General features: G+C 46.5%; 1 protein-coding gene across 2 annotated transcripts in view; it reads right to left on the bottom strand.

Moving 5' to 3' along the window:
- Nucleotides 1–18167, bottom strand: part of BFSP2 (beaded filament structural protein 2) — a 71856-nt gene that overhangs the window by 36634 nt on the left and 17055 nt on the right. For both annotated transcript variants that reach the window (XM_066244830.1, XM_066244829.1), the window contains exon 2: nucleotides 2678–2760. In XM_066244830.1, coding sequence (XP_066100927.1) covers nucleotides 2678–2760 — 83 coding nt within the window. The remainder of the gene's footprint in view (nucleotides 1–2677; nucleotides 2761–18167) is intronic.

Below are 18167 nucleotides of genomic sequence, written 5' to 3'. Positions count from 1 at the left end.
TTTTAGACCCCAAATTTTTCGGGGGGGGGAAAATGCATCTTACACATGGGGAAATACGGTAACATTTGTCCTTTCTGAAACAAGTCCTGTCATTCCAGCTGAAATGGACACCCACCCATATGACTGGGCTTGGTCCCTGCTGAGCCAACTGGAAGAGTCCCCATTAGGCCTCTGGAGTCCTGTTTTGCTCACCTCTCCAGGGAGACTGGTTCCTCCAGGATGTGGTCTATTCAGCAGTGGGAGGTCTCAGGTGTCCTACAGACGGTTTTTTTTAAAGTCCTCTAAGGCAGCAATTTTCAACTGGTATGTCGCAAACATTTTTAAAACATACAATACCCATTTAGTCAGGGGTCCTGACCTCTTTTCTCTTAGACTGTCAAATAATAATAATAATAAAAAAGACAACAGCCAACACAACAATAATAGTTTGGTGTGAATGAATCAAAATTATAGATGATATATTTTCTGGAGAGCCTCTGAATTTTAGCAATTAGTTTTATGTTGCCATGGGATGAAAAAGGTCAAAAGTCACTGCTCTAAGAATGTAAAATATATTTGTTATAACTGCCAGAGATGCTCTTAAGCTTTCAGCTTCCTCTTGCCACACTGTCCCCTTTGCCCCTCCATCGTGACATCTTCAATTAGCGTCTCCGTGCTCATGACACTTAGACTGTCTCGTGTTGACCAGGAGGCTACTGGCCCAATGCCTTCGGGAGCATCCCATAATTTCCGCTTAGTTTCTCCACTATCAGCTCAACTCAGCTTGCTCAAAACCTCATTAGCTAATCCCCGGATTTCAGACAAGCTTTCTCTCCCCAAGTTTTTATTTTACTTCTTTGTGCTCCCGTGACCTTGGCTAGTAAGGTGCTGGGCAAGACCATGACCCTGGCTGGTTGAGTCCCCCTCACTCCAGAGTGGCCACTAACGGAGACCCTTTTAGCAGATGGAGAAGCTTGGTCTTTGAGAAAGGAAGTGCTTCTGGATCTGAGTGGACGGTAGAGATTCATCTTGTCATCACCACACCTCCTATCCTAAGATAAGAATGACAGTGGAGGCCCTGGCCGGTTGGCTCAGTGGTAGAGCGTCGGCCTGGCGTGCAGGAGTCCCGGGTTCGATTCCCGGCCAGGGCATACAGGAGAAGCGCCCATCTGCTTCTCCACCCCTCCCCCTCTCCTTCCTCTCTGTCTCTCTCTTTCCCTCTGGCAGCCGAGGCTTCATTGGAGCAAAGATGGCCCCGGGCACTGAGGATGGCTCTGTGGCCTCTGCCTCAGGCACTAGAGTGGCTCTGGATGCAACAGAGCGATGACCCAGAGGGGCAGAGCATCGCCCCCTGGTGGGCATGCCAGGTGGATCCTGGTCGGGCGCATGCGGGAGTCTGTCTGACTGCCTCCCTGTTTCCAGCTTCGGAAAAATGAAAAAAAAAAAAAAAAGAATAAGAATGACAGTGGATCACGGTCTTTTGCGAAGACGCCCGACCATGTGTCTTTCCTCTGTGTCTTCACCAAGTTAGGAGAATGTTCCCTTGAACAATCTCGTCACCATCCCGTCACCCTACACCCAGGACACCCACCCCACAGAATCTTCTCAGATTCACTGTCCATCCAGAGGAAGGCCTTCTTCGTTCTGCTTCTCCGTCAGACCCGGCGTTTCCCCGACCTCATCTGCCTCCGTGACTTTGCCCCTAAATGCATATCACCCGTATCATTGTACATTTTCCCTTAGATTTGTCTGCTTAAAAGGTAAATCTTAAGTCAATACACTTTAAAAGCTCTTGATATTAGATACATTTTAAATTGTGACTACACGTGTCACGGAAAATCAGTTTCATGGGTCATAAACAGAAGGTAACCACAAATATAAATACAGTACATGACTATGAAAAATAAAATGCTTATTCTTATACCACTTAAAATAATCTTCACCAGCAGTATATACACTGAGTTTATTCCTGTATTATTATTAATTACTGTGTTATTTTCCATACAAACAACTGTAAACCTACTTTTGCCCACCTTGTGTACACACACACACACACACACACACACACGGCAATTTAGTTTAGGAAACACTATTATATAATAGACTTTGAAGAGATGGTTCTCAAGGCTGGTAAGCTCTAAAAATATGGAGGCCTGGTCCCCACCCGAGAATATCCGAGATTCTGGTTTAATTCATTTGTGGGGCTTGCGCACTGGCATTTTTAGTGCCCAGATAATTCTAATATGCAGCCTCCATTGAGAAGTGTTGCTCTAAACCAGTGGTTCTCAAAGTGTGGTCCCAGGACCAGCAGGACCAGCATCATTGGGACCTTGTTGGAAATGTAAATTACAGGCACCTCCCCAGACCCACTGGATCACAAACTCTGAGGGTGGGGCACAGCGATCAGTGTTCTCTACAGGCCCCATAAGTGATTCTGAACTACACTAGAGTTTGAGAAATCCTGTTCTAAACCAAGTGAAACCAGGCAAAATCTCTGAGCACTTGGGGCCTACTTTGTGTCTACAAGGAAGGTTTGCGCCTGACCATCTTGGCTCTGGATATTCCTGGGGCCCCTGCTATTCCACCCCAGCCTTCCACAGAGCTGGAGGTGAGTGCTGCAGATTCCAGAGGGCATTACCAGAGGTGCCCAAGAGTGTGGAGGTGTGAAGAGACTGTCCCCTCTGCGGCAGAGCATTACCTCTCTTTAAAGTCGTCCGCGCCCGCTTGGATATTCTCGGTCTGCAGCATGAGCCGGGCATTTTCCAAGACTGCCTCGCCCACCTGTAACAACGGCACACAGCAGAGGGACAAGGTCACTGGAACATCCTCCCTGCTTCCCACCGGGACTCATGTTGGGCACAGAGGCTCTGGGGAACTTTAAGCGTCCTCTCTAAAAATGGAGGAAGGATAAAAAACAATAAAGCACAGAATCTGGATTTCTTTTCTTTTTTTTCCCATTTTTATTTTTAGCTTTTAGAGAGGGAGATACAGAAAGGAGAAGAGAGGAAAGAGAGAGATGAGAAGTATTAAACTCGTAGTTGCTTCACATTGGTTGTTCATTGATTGCTGAGCTTGTGAACCCTTGTTCAAGCCAGTGACCTTGGGCTCAAGCCAGTGACCTTGGGCTCAAGCCAGCAACCTTGGGCTCAAGCCAGCAACTTTGGCTTCAAGCCAGTGACCTCGGACTTCAAGCCAGGGACCTTTGGGCTCAAGTCAGCAACCTTGAGCTTCAAGCCAGTGACCTCAGGCTTCAAACCAGTGACCTTAGGAATCATGTCAATGATTCTGCTGTCAAGGTGATGACCCTGTGCTCAAGCTGGTGACCTCTGGGTTTTGAACTGGGGACTTCGGCATTCCTGGTTGATGCTCCATCCACTGTGCCACCACTAGTCTGGCTGGATGTTTTTTTTAAAAGGAGCATTTAAAGTTGGATTTTTGGAGCATAAATATCACTCAAAGGCAAACTTGTTCATAGCTCTGTCACCATGGATGAGCTCTCTACCTTCAAGAGAAGGTTTTGGCTCTTTTAATGAAGTTTCACTGGCTTGACTTAGTGGCTCTTAATATTTTCTGGTCATGGATGCTTTTGGAAAACTGATGAAATCACTAAAACCTCTAGATCAGTACTGTCCAGTCAAACTTTCTGTGATGCGGGGATGGAGAGGGATGAGCTTTGCTTGGGGTAGATGGAGGGTGAGTGATGCAGTGTGCAGATGGTGTTATACTGAGCTGTCCACTTGAAACCTGTGTGGTTTTGCAAACCAATATCAACCCAATAAATTCAATTAAAAAAAAAAAGACCAAGGGCTTTGGATGGGGGTGCTGAGGGTGGGATGAATGCCTAAAACCATAAGCTAGGGAGTACTCTGCCTGTATGGACACTCACTATGTTAGTGACTGACGGGGCACGAGTGAGATGCCAGGGTTGGAGCTGGGGGGGAACTGCCTCTGGAGGAACTGCCTGGAAGACTGAGAGCGGTGAAGAAAGCACACTGAGCCACAGCAACTTGAAAGGGGGAGTGTGGCCCTGGCCGGTTGGCTCAGCGGTAGAGCGTCGGCCTGGCGTGCGGGGGACCCAGGTTCGATTCCCTGCCAGGGCACATAGGAGAAGCACCAATTTGCTTCTCCACTCCCACCCCCTCCTTCCTCTCTGTCTCTCTCTTCCCTTCCTGCAGCCAAGGCTCCATTGGAGTAAAGATGGCCCGGGTGCTGGGGATGGCTCCTTGGCCTCTGCCCCAGGCGCTAGAGTGGCTCTGGTCGCGGCAGAGCGACGCCCCGGAGGGGCAGAGCATCGCCCCCTGGTGGGCAGAGCGTCACCCCTGGTGGGCGTGCCGGGTGGATCCCGGTCGAGCGCATGCGGGAGTCTGTCTGACTCTCTCTCCCCAGTTTCCAGCTTCAGAAAAACACACACACAAAGAAGAAAAAAAAAAAAAAGGGGGAGTGTTCCATGCAGGAGGTCCTCAGGGAGGAGGTCGAGGGCTGGCAAAGTCTGCCGAACTTGGCTGAAAGAAGAAGTCACGATGTTTAACAGCAAGAGCTTCACAGGCACGGTTTAAGTTTCTGCTCAGCCATTTGACTCAAGTTTCTACTCTACGACGGACTCGTGCTGTGCAAGAGGCTTGCCTCTTAGGGCTTCGGCTTCCTTGTTTTTATATAAATGGGTGCTACCTACTTTGGGGGCTGTAAAATGCTTGCCCAGATCCCAAAACAAGGGAAGCACGCAATAAATGCTGTGATTATTTAAAAAAAAACACACAACTTTCTGTGAGGATGACCTGCTTTCTCTCTCGCGCTGTCCAACATGGTGGCCACATGTGGTTACTCAACACTCCGTGGTCACAAGGGTGGCCCAGGAACTGAAAATGGAATGTTATTTAAACTGAACTAATTTAAATTTAAATATCTGCATGTGGCCAGTGACCACTATATTGGACAGCATGGCTCTAGAATTTTGTCCATTTTTAGTCAAAACGTATGTGTGAATAGAAACGGTGTGTGTACAGTTCACAGGTTTCAGGGAGCCTTGAGGAGTTTTTCAAAGTTGGTTCCCCAAACACTGCTGGGTTCCCCACAGGTCTGTGTTTTTTAATCTGAAGGGAGTCTCTTGCAGACAGCATTTGTAAAGGTCTTGTTTTCTTATCCATTCAGCCACTATATGTCTTTTGATTACAATATTTAATCCATTTACATTTAAGGCAATTGTTGATATATGTAACTATTGTCATTTTATTATTGGTATTTTTTTAATGTTTTTGAAGAAGTTCCTTTAACAACAAGAATAAAAAAATGACTAATAGGGCCCTGGCTGGTTGGTTCAGTGGTAGATTGTTCGCCTAGTGTGTGGATGTCCTGGTCAGGGCACACAGAAGTGCCTATCTGCTTCTCCACTCCTCCCCGACTTATTTCTCTCTCTTTTTCTTTTTCATCCCCTCCTGCAGCCATGGCTCAATTTGAGCAAGTTGGCCCCAGGCACTGAGGATGACCTCTGCCTCAGGTGCTAAGAAGAGCTCAGTTGATGAACAACAGAGTAATGTCCCCTGATGGACAGAGCATTGCCCCCTAGTGGGCTTGCTGGGAGAATCCTGGTTGGGGCACACGTGGAAAGTCTGTCTCTCCGCCTCCCTTCCTCTCAATGAATTAAAAAAAAAAAAGACGAATACAAAAGGGTGTATGTGGTGAGCAAGGGACCATGAAGCTTAAATTCTTCACTTGGAACAGCTTGGTGTTGCTGTTTGTTTCTGCTTTTTAAAATTGGGATCTAGCGGGTGGACAGAAAAAGTAAAAACTAAGACAAAACTCTGGGGATGTGTTTTGGGAAATAGGTGTGCCATATTTAGCCATACAGTTCTGGAAAAGCAGAAAGATGGTTGAAAATGCAATCATCTGAAGTCCTGCCATCCAGTGACCACACCGGCAACATTCAGATTCCCTTTCTTTACCTCTTGCTTTGTGGAGCTCCAGCAGCATTGAGGGTGTGAATGGGGGTGTGTTCCCCAGTTGACTGCAGAGTATCAATAAGAGGTGGTCTGATCAGTTGTGGAGCCAGGTGGGAAATGCCCACCGCTGAAGGTAAGGGGAGGGAAGGAGCTGGCTGCCCAGCGTCCTTGCTCCTTTGTTCTCCTTTGGAATGAGGACAGGGGACATTTCTGAGATGCCCAGCTATAGGGCACTTCTGTTCAAACATCTGTTCTAGGAAACTCATGCAGCATTAGGCTTTGAGGAAGCTGAGTCCTTCCTGCTTTACTGTTGTTTAGTAACAACCAGGGGTTTATTCAAACCTCATGCGGAGGCTAATTATAGGGCCTGACTTGCCAAAGTACAGCTGGCTGGCTGGGCTTCCCCATCTCCTTCACAGACGGGATCCTGAAATAACCCGCCAGTCCACCATGCAGCCACAGAGAGCCCTTCATGCTTCTCCTGCAGGCGCCCAGCCCAGCAGAGGCTGTGCCCTCTCTACTGTTAGCAGTGGCTCAGCTGCCCCAGCGGTAGGAAGGGCCAGTCAGGCAGCATGACCCTGGCTGAAGTTTAGCATAGGCTGAAGACTGGGACGGGGGCTGAGGCCAAAAGCAAAGCTTGTATCCTCCAGTGGAACAGGGAACATCTTTGTTTCTAGCTGGGAAAGCTTAATGAAATCCTTCCTGGGGCAGAGGATAGGAAAGGAAGAGGAAAGGGAAGTCACATGGACTGACCTCCTATGGGCATGCTCAGCCCATGTGCTGGAACTGACTTGTGAGGGCAGATATTAAGTATTCCATGAGTTTTGTGAGCTGGTTGTTAAACACAGCCATTATGAAAATTTTAATTATGCGAACTTAAAAATAAATACATTATATTAAAAGCACAGGTGATAAATACAAAAAATGCAAAGTTTTAGGGTTAAATTAGCCCCTGTAAAACTCAAATTTCTCTCACCCAACTACCATTAAGGCAATGTCTTTGGTAAACATTTCCCTCACCCAACCTCCCTCTCCCCTTAAGCAACTCCCCCCCCACCCTGGGAAAGTACTGTAAGGTTGTAGTTAATTTGCTTGCTATTCTCTCTCTTAATGGCTTCCTGGCCTTCACTTTGAAATGTAGCAAAAAGTTTACCTTTGCAAAAATTTCTAGGAAAGCTTGCATTGGGGAGGGGCCTGACCATTAGGGGAGTTTAAATCACAATAGTTGTTTGTAAAGGCCATGCCACAGACTCAGGTCCCAGCTATTCCTGGGATACTGATCTCTTGGCTGTCTTCAGAATTTACCAAGGACACCAAGCCTGTGCTACATCAAAAAAGAACTTATTAAATCAGAAAAAAACAAGAACTACATGATTCCATACATTGGTGGAACATAAAAATGAGACTAAGAGACATGGACAAGAGTGTGGTGGTTACCAGGGGTGGGGGGAGGGAGGACATGGGAGGGAGGGAGGGAGAGAGTTAGGGGGAGGGGGAGGGGCACAGAGAACTAGATAGAGGGTGGCGGAGGACAATCTGACTTTGGGCGAGGGGTACGCAACATAATTTAATGACAAAATAACCTAGACATGTTTTCTTTGAATATATGTACCCTGATTTATTAATGTCATCCCATTACCATTAATAAAAATTTATTTAAAAAAAAAAAAAAAAAAAAAAGAACTTATGTTTCTACAGCAGAATTCCTTTTCTGCTCATCATCAAGTCAGTGACCAAGGCCACAAACCCTGATATGCTAATCTAAGTATGTCCAGGTGCAGGCAACCCCATGCCAGCAAATGCTTGCAACAACTCCTGTATCTAACGCTCCCTCCTGCAGTTTGGGGCTGACACCTTGCTGATTTCAGCCTGCTTGTATCTAGTATCCAGGCGCGTTTAAAATAAATTTTCCTTTTGGAATACATAAGCCTTGTGTTTTCAGTTTGTCCCTTGGTTTCTGCCTTTCATAAAAACTCACCACTTCCTAATTGTCTCACTCTGTGTGACTGTCATCTCTGCTCTTGAGGTCAGTCGTTGCTACTGTATCTGTGTGGTGGAAACACTATATAATGGTGTGCTGAACCCTTCATTCAATGACAGCATGTTGTTAGCCTGATGTCAGCCATGGTGGGAGTATCTACACTAGAGTAGTTAGCAAACACTGTTTTTGCCTGGATTGCTGATTGTTAAACACTCACTGACTGAGCTCCACACTCTATTAAATACTTAACATTCATGACTTCACTAAATGCCCTGCTATCTCTCTGATGTGGATTATCAACATACCCATTTTACAGATGAGGATACTGAGGCTCAGAGAGTTTAAGTAAGTTGCCCCAAATCACATGGCTGGGAAGTAGCAGAGCCAGAATGCCAAACTAGGTCAATGAGACTTGAAAGTACGTGATTTTTTTCCATCAACTTTGGAAACTAGAAGGCACATCAGAATCAAGAGAGACTACTGTGGAGGATTGCTTTCCTTTTCCTGTGACACAGAGCAGCCAGCACTCCAGGTTCCTATCTGGGCTGCATCATGAAGACAAGGACATACCTTCCCTATTGGATATGAGGATGCTGACCAAACCAAACCGCGTGGGCAGGTGGCAGTCTGCACGTGATGTCCTGGGAAGGCCAGCAGAGGAGGCCCTTTCCTTCTCTTCCCTCTCCTTCTGCCCAGACAGAGAGCCAGAACTCCTACCGTAAAGGCGACATGATTTAATGCCTACTATGAAGAGACACTTTGTCACAGCAGCATTAGTGAGAATTGCTGGGTGAGATCAGATGGTCTCGGGCCTAACCCCTCAGCAGCATTTTTTAAAGGGTCATCAAAGTCTTACTGGAGTGAGAAACAGGAGACGCCTTCAAAGCCTAAGTGCAGCCAAGGAGAACGGCAGGGTTGAGTGCCAGGAGAACGGGCAGTGGGAGGTCAGGCAGGCTCCAGTTTGTCCTGAAGGGAACGGTGCAGGAAGGGGAAAGGGCGGGCTGACCACTGGCCTCTGTGCAGACTGCTCTCAGTGTGAGGGCACGCAACCTCCTCTGGTCACGTCCCGGGAGCTGTCTCCCCCTGCCCCTCCACGTGGGGGCTTCCTTAGCACACCTTGTACCGGTGGTTCCCAAAGTGTGGTCCCTGGACCAGCAGCATCAGCACCACCTCAGAGCTTGTCAGAAATGCAAATTCTCAGACGCTAACTCAGATGTGTGAGGCGGGATCTCTGGAAGTGAGGCTCAACAATCTGTTTTTAACAAGTTTCCCAGGGGCTTATGCGGTGCATTTGACCTAGAGAACCCCCAGTTTGCACCGACCTGCCTCCAGGCCTGCTCATGTCGCCTCCCAGGCTGCTCCTGGAAGTCCTCCACGTCCTCGTCTGTGTCGTTGCCTGTATCTAGAACACCTGGTTTGACTACCTACACCCCTAGCCCTTGCTGCCTGAGAAACCCCACTCTAAAGCTCATCTCAAACATAGCTTCCTCTGGGAAGCTTTTTCATTCATCCACTTGCTCAGTCTTGCCTTCATTTCTTCAGCACAGATGACTGTTTCCCGTGCGCCGGGCTCTGTGCTGCTTGTAGGGGCATCAGCAGCCGTTGTGAGAGAGGCGGGTGGGAAGGGAGGGAAGGCCTTGGGAACAGTGGCAAGGAGGCAGGACTTACCAGGACGGCATGAAAAGGCGCAGGTGTGATCTGTGTGGTCAGTGGACCCCCGACTCCGGTGGAAAGGGGCGGGGTTGTGAGATGCAGGAGGCGGTGCTGGGGGCCGATGCTAGGGGGCTACAGGGGAGATGGTGGCACCCTTGACTTGGGTGGTTGTAGGGATGGTGGACAGAAGCAGACAGATTTAAAACATATTTTAAGGATGAAACAGACAGTTTTTGGTGATGAAGCAATCAAGTGAAGAGTGAGTAAAGGAATTTAGAATGACCCCTAGGTTTTCAGCCCGAGTGCAGGGTGCTGACTCTTCCTCCCACCTTGGTTCATTCCTACGACCAAGTCACCCCCACCCCACGGCACATGGCCCTGTCCTGCTACACCCGGGAGACCATGACAGCACTGTCTTACTCGGAAACCTGGCTCTTCCGCTCACTGTCTTGGGCCACTTACTTGGGGAACTCCAAGGTTTGCTTCCTTCAGCCGTAAAATGAAGATAATAATACTTCCTACCTCCTTGCTACTTGTGAGAATTAAACGAGCCGCAGCATGAAAGGCACTTGGCTGACTGCCTGGCGCACAGCAAGTATTCCATGAATGGCAGCCGTTACTATTGTTGTTGTTCAACGACTGTCAAATGAATCTGATGGGTGTGTGTGGTCGGGCACCGTTCCTGCTCCGCTACGCAGGCAGTGGAATGAAGATTTCTATCTAGTGGCTTGATTTTCTTCTTTCCATTTTTTCCTGTTCTTTGTCATTTTAAAAAGCCCTGGTCTCTGATATTATGAGAGTGAGGATTTTAGCCCTTCCAACTGCCTTCCTCACTGTGGATGGAGTTATTAAAATAAATAGGGCTGGTGGTGGCAGGTGAGGGACTTGACTATCACTGAATTTAATATTTTTTTATTGAGAGGTGGGGAGGCAGAGACAGACTCCTGCATGCACCCTGACCAGGATCCACCCAGCAAGCCCCCTACCAGGTGATGCTAGGCCCATTTGGGGCCACTGCTTTGTTGCTCGGCAACTGAGCTATTTTAGTGCCTGAGGCAAGTCCTGAGCCATCCTCAGTGCCTGAGCTTTCCTCAGTGCCAGGGGCCAACTTGCTCAAACTGTTTGAGCCATGGCTGCAGGTGGGAAAGATAGAGAGAGGAGAGAGACAAAGAGAGAGAAGGGGGGGGGGTGGAGAAGCAGATGGTTGCTTCTCCTGTGTGCCCTGACTGGGAATCGAACCTGAGACTTCCATATGCCAGACTGATGCTCTACCACTGAGCCAACTGGCCAGGGCCACTACATTTAAAAAGGGTAAGGACAAGCAGCATTTAAAAAAGTGTTATCAGCCTGACCAGGTGGTAGCGTAGTGGATAGAGCATCGGACTGGGATGCAGAGGACCCAAGTTTGAGACCCTGAGGTTGCCAGCTTGAGCGTGGGCTCATCTGGTTTGAGCAAAAGCTCACCAGCTTGGACCCAAGGTCCCTGGCTTGAGCAAGGGGTTACTCGGTCTGCTGAAGGCTCGCGGTCAAGGCACATATGAGAAAGCAATCAATGAACAACTAAGGTGTCACAACAAAAAACTGATGATTGATGCTTCTCATCTCTCTCCGTTCCTGTTTGTCTGTCCCTGTCTATCCCTCTTTCTGACTCTCTCTCCATCCCTGTAAAAAATAAAAATAAAAAAAAATTAAAAAGTGTTATCATTTGGGCCCAAGGATACAATGAATGCTTTATTTGGAGTTACAGATGTTGGCATGCCAGCAGCTAGAGCTGTGGCATTGGGGCGGGGGTGGGGGTGGGTGAGACTGGGCTCCTGGGAAATTAGGTTTTGCTAGCACAGTGGCATGAAGCAAGAGTCCCTGGAAACCCGTTTCATATATATGTGACTTTCAAGTTTAGGAAGAACACTCAGCATGCTTTGCTTCTATCAATAAATAAACAAGAAGTGATTAACTGTCTCCAGTAGTCCAGAGTTAGTGCATCTCCACCCAGATGGTGAAGACCACCATGTTACCAAGCCAAACAGATGTTTCTCTGAGCTCATCTTGACCTCCCAGCTGCATTTGTCACGGAAAACGCATTTCCCCCTCTGACTTCCATGGCACCAGCCTTGCCTGCTCTTCCTCCCACCTGACTGGCTGTTTGCATTGATCACCTCCTTCAGTAGGTTTTTCTCCCTCATCTGGCCTCTAAGTAAACTTGTGAGAGTTTCTTATGGCTGGGTCTTGGGACTTGTTCTTTTTATCCCTGAGTGATCTGATTTATTCACGTGGGTTTAAGTGTATGTGCTGATGACATCTACATGTCTATCTCTAGCTCAGAACCTTCTTCTTCACTCCAGACTGGCGTAACGCTATCCTTGACTTCACTTTTTGGATGTTTCTCAAACTTAACATGACCCAAAATGGAATTTTAGATTTTTTCCCTCAAATCTACCCCCCACTCCTGTGTCTTCTCCATGTTAACACATAGCACCAACATTTACCCAGAAACCGGGGTAGTCTTGACATCTCACCTTCTCTTATTTTCCATATCGAATGCAACACTAAGTCTAGTCAATTCTCCCCCACAGCGTATCTCAAATCCATCTACCTCTCTCCACCCCACTGACACCACCCTGGTGCATGTCACCACCACGTGCGCTGACACCGCTGCCAAATCCTTCTACTTTCTGCTCTGTTCTTCCCTCTGCCAACCTGTTCTTCATCCCACTTCCAGGGTGATCTTCTTAAACTCTTCAAATCAGATCATGTCCCTCTGATTAAAGAAATTAAAACTTTTTGGAGGTATTTCTTATAGTCAGAATAAAACCCGAGCTCTGACAGTAGCCTGCAAGGCCCTGCATGCTAGCCAATCTCTCCGGGGTTCATGGGGCTCCACGCGGGTCTCTGCTCTTTCCGGACCACACCAGTCCCCGTCCTGCTTCCGGGCCTTGGCATGTGCGGGTTCCTCTGCCTGGACCTCTCCTCTCCTCTTCATTTCATGACTGGCTCCCCATCCTGGCCACCGCACCTGAGGCCGAGGCTCCCTTTACTCTGCCCCCTCTGCCTTGTTAGCTTTCTTTAAAATACTTAGCACAGATTGTGATCACTGGGGAACAAAATTTTCATTGCATCCACAAAAACACTTGTTCTTACCTAATTCGAGTGTGCTGATCTCAAATCTGACACTAGTTTTTCTCTGTAAGCTACAGTTATTTTGCAATTCAAGATTTTAGGTTTTCATCTTATTGTAAAATTTTCAACATTTAGTTTAACATAATGAAGTAGAATGTCTTCTTGGGCATCATCTTTGTGAAAATATAATTATATAATGCAGTAAATACACTAATACACTAAAAGATATGATTGCATCAGAATTTGTCTACAATTTTGAAATAGAACATATTAAAATGCTTATTTTAATCATAAAATTTGCACAAAACTTATTTAAATTCTATTCAGGCAAAAATTTGCATTTGTAGCTCTTGCGTTTGTGTACTTGTTGAGGACAATCTCGTTTGATGCTCCAGCAGTAGTCTGCTCATCACTAACAGCTCCAAGATTTTCAGGAAACTTATCAAGGAGACTGTTCAGGAAATGAATCTTAATGCTCATGTTACATCTAATGTCACGGAAAGCCAACAGCATCCTTTGAACCACAAGTTCATAGTTTTCTGCTTTTTTTGTTGCCAAGGAAGTTCTTTGTAACTGCCACAGAAGACTGCCATGCTACTTTCTCCTCCTCATTCATCTTCCTGGCAAATTCTTTGTCACGAATGAGGGTTTGAATTTGAGGTCCATCGAATACACCTGCTTTTATCTTCTCAAAAGACAAGGCAGGAAAAGCAGAAATAATATGTTGAAAACATTCACTTTCTTTATTCAAAGCCTGAATAAACTGCTTCATAAAGCCAAGTTTGATGTGAAGTGGGGAAAAATGACCCTGTCTTGATTAACTACAGGTTCATTCACAATATTTTGCTTCCCTACTTCCAGAGCTTCATGTTTCGGCCACTCCTTCTGTGTCCAGTGTTTCTCCCGAGTTCAGCTGTCCCACAAACACACAATCAAGGATACTTCGTGAAACCTCACTGTTGTTCTAGCAGGAAATTTACCATTTTAAGATGCACACAAATGATCCAGTTATGCTCCTCATACTTCGGAACATCGAGGACAATTTTTATGTCATTCTTACTAAGTCATTCAATTCAGGTTGGCTAAACTGCTGAGGGGTTAATGACTGCTTGGCATCAGAAGAAGACCCTTCAGATTCTACAACCATTCCCTCATGCATCTTATCAAAATACACTTGATCACCATGTTCACTTTCTTCATCCTTAGAATAAAACCATTGAAAACTGGAACCGGGAGTGTCTCAGAGTGTAGGATAGGTCCTATTGCTGAAGGAATATTAGGATATGCGATCATATGCTGTTTTTTCTTGCCGATGCCCTTTGTATGGATCAGACAGAAATAATAGTCACTGCTGTGGTCCTTAGTTTCATGCCAAATCATGGGAATACCAAAAGGCATTCCTTTGAGTTTTCCTTTTGTCCAGTCATGAAGCATTTCCTCACAATTATGACACATGATATGAGGAGCCCAATTCTTGTCTTGATCACCAAGGGGAATTTGAAAATAGGCAAATTATGCACGTGTCACAAATGATGAAATCTTGCGCCTTTGGCGTTGAAGTGTGTAACAGCCACATATATAACAGAAGGTGTCAGGACTATTCTTACATTTATGCCTACTCGAAGAAGCCAAGATTCAATCTTAAAACAAAATAAGAGGGTGTTTTTATCAGATAATAATTTTTTACATTTAAAAACAACTACAGGCCCTGGCCGGTTGGCTCAGCGGTAGAGCGTCGGCCTGGCGTGCGGGGGACCCGGGTTTGATTCCCAGCCAGGGCACATAGGAGAAGCGCCCATTTGCTTCTCCACCTCCCTCCTCCTTCCTCTCTGTCTCTCTCTTCCCCTCCCGCAGCCAAGGCTCCATTGGAGCAAAGATGGCCTGGGCGCTGGGGATGGCTCTTTGGCCTCTGCCCCAGGCGCTAGAGTGGCTCTGGTCACGGCAGAGTGACGCCCCGGAGGGGCAGAGCATCGCCCCCTGGTGGACAGAGCATGGCCCCTGGTGGGCGTGCCGGGTGGATCCTGGTGGGGCGCATGTGGGAGTCTTGTCTGACTGTCTCTCCCCATTTCCAGCTTCAGAAAAATACAAAAATAAATAAATAAATAAATAAAAATAAATAAAAACAACTACAATTATGTAAAAGTGGTGTTTGTAAAACATTAATTGCCTTGTGGTTATGTTCAATCCGAGAGTCATTGCCCTATAAATCCAATTTAAAAATCAATGCATGCCATTAACTGTAACAAAAAAGAAATTAAAATTACATAAAAACTAGAACATACACCAAAAAAACGGATTTCAGATTTGGAATCAGCGATGCGGAAATATATAGAAACAGTTCTAAAACCTCATGCAACAGAAAATGGAAAAAAATTGTTCCCCAGTGTTATTATCAATTTCTATTTATTGGTATTTGCCACCAGAATATAAACATTTTGAAGTTAGATACCACCTTTCTGTCCTGCTAGTGGTCCCATCCCTGGTCCCGTGTCTGGCCCAGTGAGTATCAGGCGAGTTAATGAGCCCAGCCACAGTGCTGCCTCTTTGTGGAGAATGAAGGTAGGAAGACATGAACCCTACCTTCAGGAAACATCGGGTTCCTACCCGACAGCACATCACACCTCCCTCTCCCTCACTGCCCAAGCCAGAGATGGTCAGTCCCCCACAAGACTATGCTCACTCCATTCCCACTCCACTACCCAGCCGTGGTATGAGTTCTAATCATCTCCTGTCTGGTTTACCTGGTAGTTGGTACCTGGGGGCGGAGAGTACACAGACCAAGCAGTGAGATAGGGTTGCATTCGCCTGTGGAGTGGGGGTCCTGTCATCAGTAATGGAGAAGTTGAGAGACTTGTTTCTGAGACAGTTTACCCCCAAATGCAGTCACAACCACTGGGAGTCTGGAAGAATCAGGGACACCTTGGGGCTAAGCTTGGTCTTACTTCGGAAAGCCAGGACAACGAACACCTCTGAGTCTGGACTGCAAATTAGTCTTGATCCTAATGTCAAATTCTGCTCTGGCTAAAGAAAGAATGTCTTTGCAGAAGGGGTCAGATGAACGTGAAGTGAGAGGCTAGAACTGGTGGGTGCTGGTACCCACCGTTCTTGGACAATGAAAGGTACCCTGGTCTCTAGGGGTTGCCCTCTGTCATGACGAGGACAAGAGTTCCTTAGGCCTCCCCTTGTGGGAAAGCCCCTCCAACCCTCCTAGGGCTGGTTCGGGGGTCACCTAGCATGCTGCCTCCAGCTACTTTGGAATAGGAGGGCTTACTGTGGACAGAGGGGCTGGTGTGGGCACAGACAGGCTTAACCAGCACTGTACATTGGTGATAGTCCTGGGTGTATGTGTCAGAGGGTTTGGCTGTGAGCCAGCCTGCCTGGGCCTGATTTTCTACAGATGCCCTGAAAAAGTCTGAGTTATCCCCCACTATAATCTCTCTCTGTTCCTCTCTATAATTCTCTCTCTCTCTTTCTGATTTGGGGCAACTGCTTTCCAACCTCTCATTCCCCTTTCTACTGGATACTAAGATACAAATTTGAACTTGCATTTTATTCAGGGGTGTGATGTTGAAAAAAAAAAACCCTCACAATGTGGGCCTTGCTCTTCATTCTAGCTTGATCCCTGCTATGGACTGAATTATTTTTCTGAATTATTTCCCCAAGGCGTTTCTAGCTTCCAGACCTTGATTCATGTTGCTGTGTCTACTTGTCGTGACCCAACCATGCCGCCCAAGCCTCTGTTTTTCTTCTTTGCCAGGTGAACCCTTATCCATCCTTCAAAACCTGGCTCAGGCTACACTGGGTATCCTCTGCACGCCCCACATCCCCCGTGGGCATATCTCTACCACTTCTGTTGTCATGCTGAAATTTATTTTGAATTGTTTCTGTCCCCACCCCCACTGACCTATGTGTCCCCAGGACAGGGACGGTCTCTCATCTCTGCCTCCTCAGCACCAGCCCGATGCCTGCCACACAGGGGCTCCACAAATGTCTTTTAACTGAGTAGACGAAGCAGGCTAGCCGGGGAGAGCAAATTAACACAAACATTTAAGGCAAAACTTAATTACAGGTGTAGAACTAAGTATAAGATGCCTGAGAAGCAGAACTCAAAATTTAGAACCAAACTCTCTTTATACAATCCAAAAGAGGAACAACCAAATAGATCAAACCTGAATCTTGTCAAAGCACCATGTTTTCCGCCATGATCAGCCCTTCAGGGCCATGATTTCATCTAACTCCTACACCCAACACAAATGGTCATATAGAGTGGGTACACATTAGCTATTTCCATTACACAGATGAGGAAATGGAGGCCCAGAGGGTTCAGGTAATGGATCCACAGAACTAGGTGGCCCAGCTGAATTTAATCCATGGCTGTCTAACCTCTCCTGTGGTGGCACAGTGGATAAAGCGTCGACCTGGAATGCTGAGGTTGCTGGTTCAAAAGACTGGGCTTGCCTGGTCAAGGCACATACAATAAGCAATCAATGAACAACTAAAGTGAGTAACTGTGAGTTGATATATCTTGCTCCCATCTCCTCCTCTCTCTGTAAAATCACTAAGTAAAATCTCTAAAAAACAAAACAAACAAATAAAACCCCCCAAAAAACAAGCTATCTGACTCCACAGACCATATTATCTTTTCCCTTAAAAATAACTTTTTTGTGGGAAATTTCAACTATATAAAGCTACAGATAAAGGTAGAGAGAAACTAGAATGATGACCCCTCTCATCTCCCTACTTAAACAATTAAAATCTCATGGCTAATTAAAAAAAATCTTCACTCCCACCAACCTCTACCCTATCTCTGAGGCTGTGATGCATATATCCCTTCATCTATTTTACTCATCCTAGCTCTGTTTTGTACTTCTTCCATTTTAATTTAAAAACGGTCAAAGCTATTCTTAACATTGGCTTTAAAAACTTAAACAATACCGACAAGAAAAGCTGGTACAGAAAGCATTTTCCTGCCGCGCCCTCCCCCCAACCAGAGTCCCAGTCCCCAGCACTTAACAACTTTTCCTCCGTCCAGAGCTTGCCCCATATTTGTACAAATTTCTTGACTGCTTGAGTTATCAGCCACCAACGTCGCATACTGACCTTCCGGCCAGCTAGTGAAGGCTTAGTTCACTCACACGCCCTCCCCCACCTTTCCCTTGATTTATCAGCTGTCTTGGTGACTTTAAATAACAAAGCTCTATTTCTTGCTGTCTCAGTGATAGACAGTCTCTTCCTCATACTCGTTCTCTCTTATAATCACAGATGTTTTATTTTCTAAAATCAATAGGGAAGATAAAACAACAACAAACCAGTTTAATTACTAAACAGCTCGACTGGCGCCTGTGTGAAAGGCAGGTCCTTCTGCTAAGAATTACGGCGGAGGTGCCCCTGACTGTCAGAAGCTATGGGCAGGCTGCCAAATTGTTGTTTTATTTCCCAGCAGAGCATCCTCAGGCCTGCAGAATAATGTCAGCTACTTAGCGATTGTTCAGGGTGCTACC

This window comes from Saccopteryx bilineata, chromosome 10, assembly GCF_036850765.1.
Source record: "Saccopteryx bilineata isolate mSacBil1 chromosome 10, mSacBil1_pri_phased_curated, whole genome shotgun sequence".
NCBI classification, from domain to species: Eukaryota; Metazoa; Chordata; class Mammalia; order Chiroptera; family Emballonuridae; genus Saccopteryx; species Saccopteryx bilineata.
The sequence above is the reverse complement of the archived record's forward strand: the minus strand, read 5'-3'. Positions and strand labels throughout refer to the sequence as shown.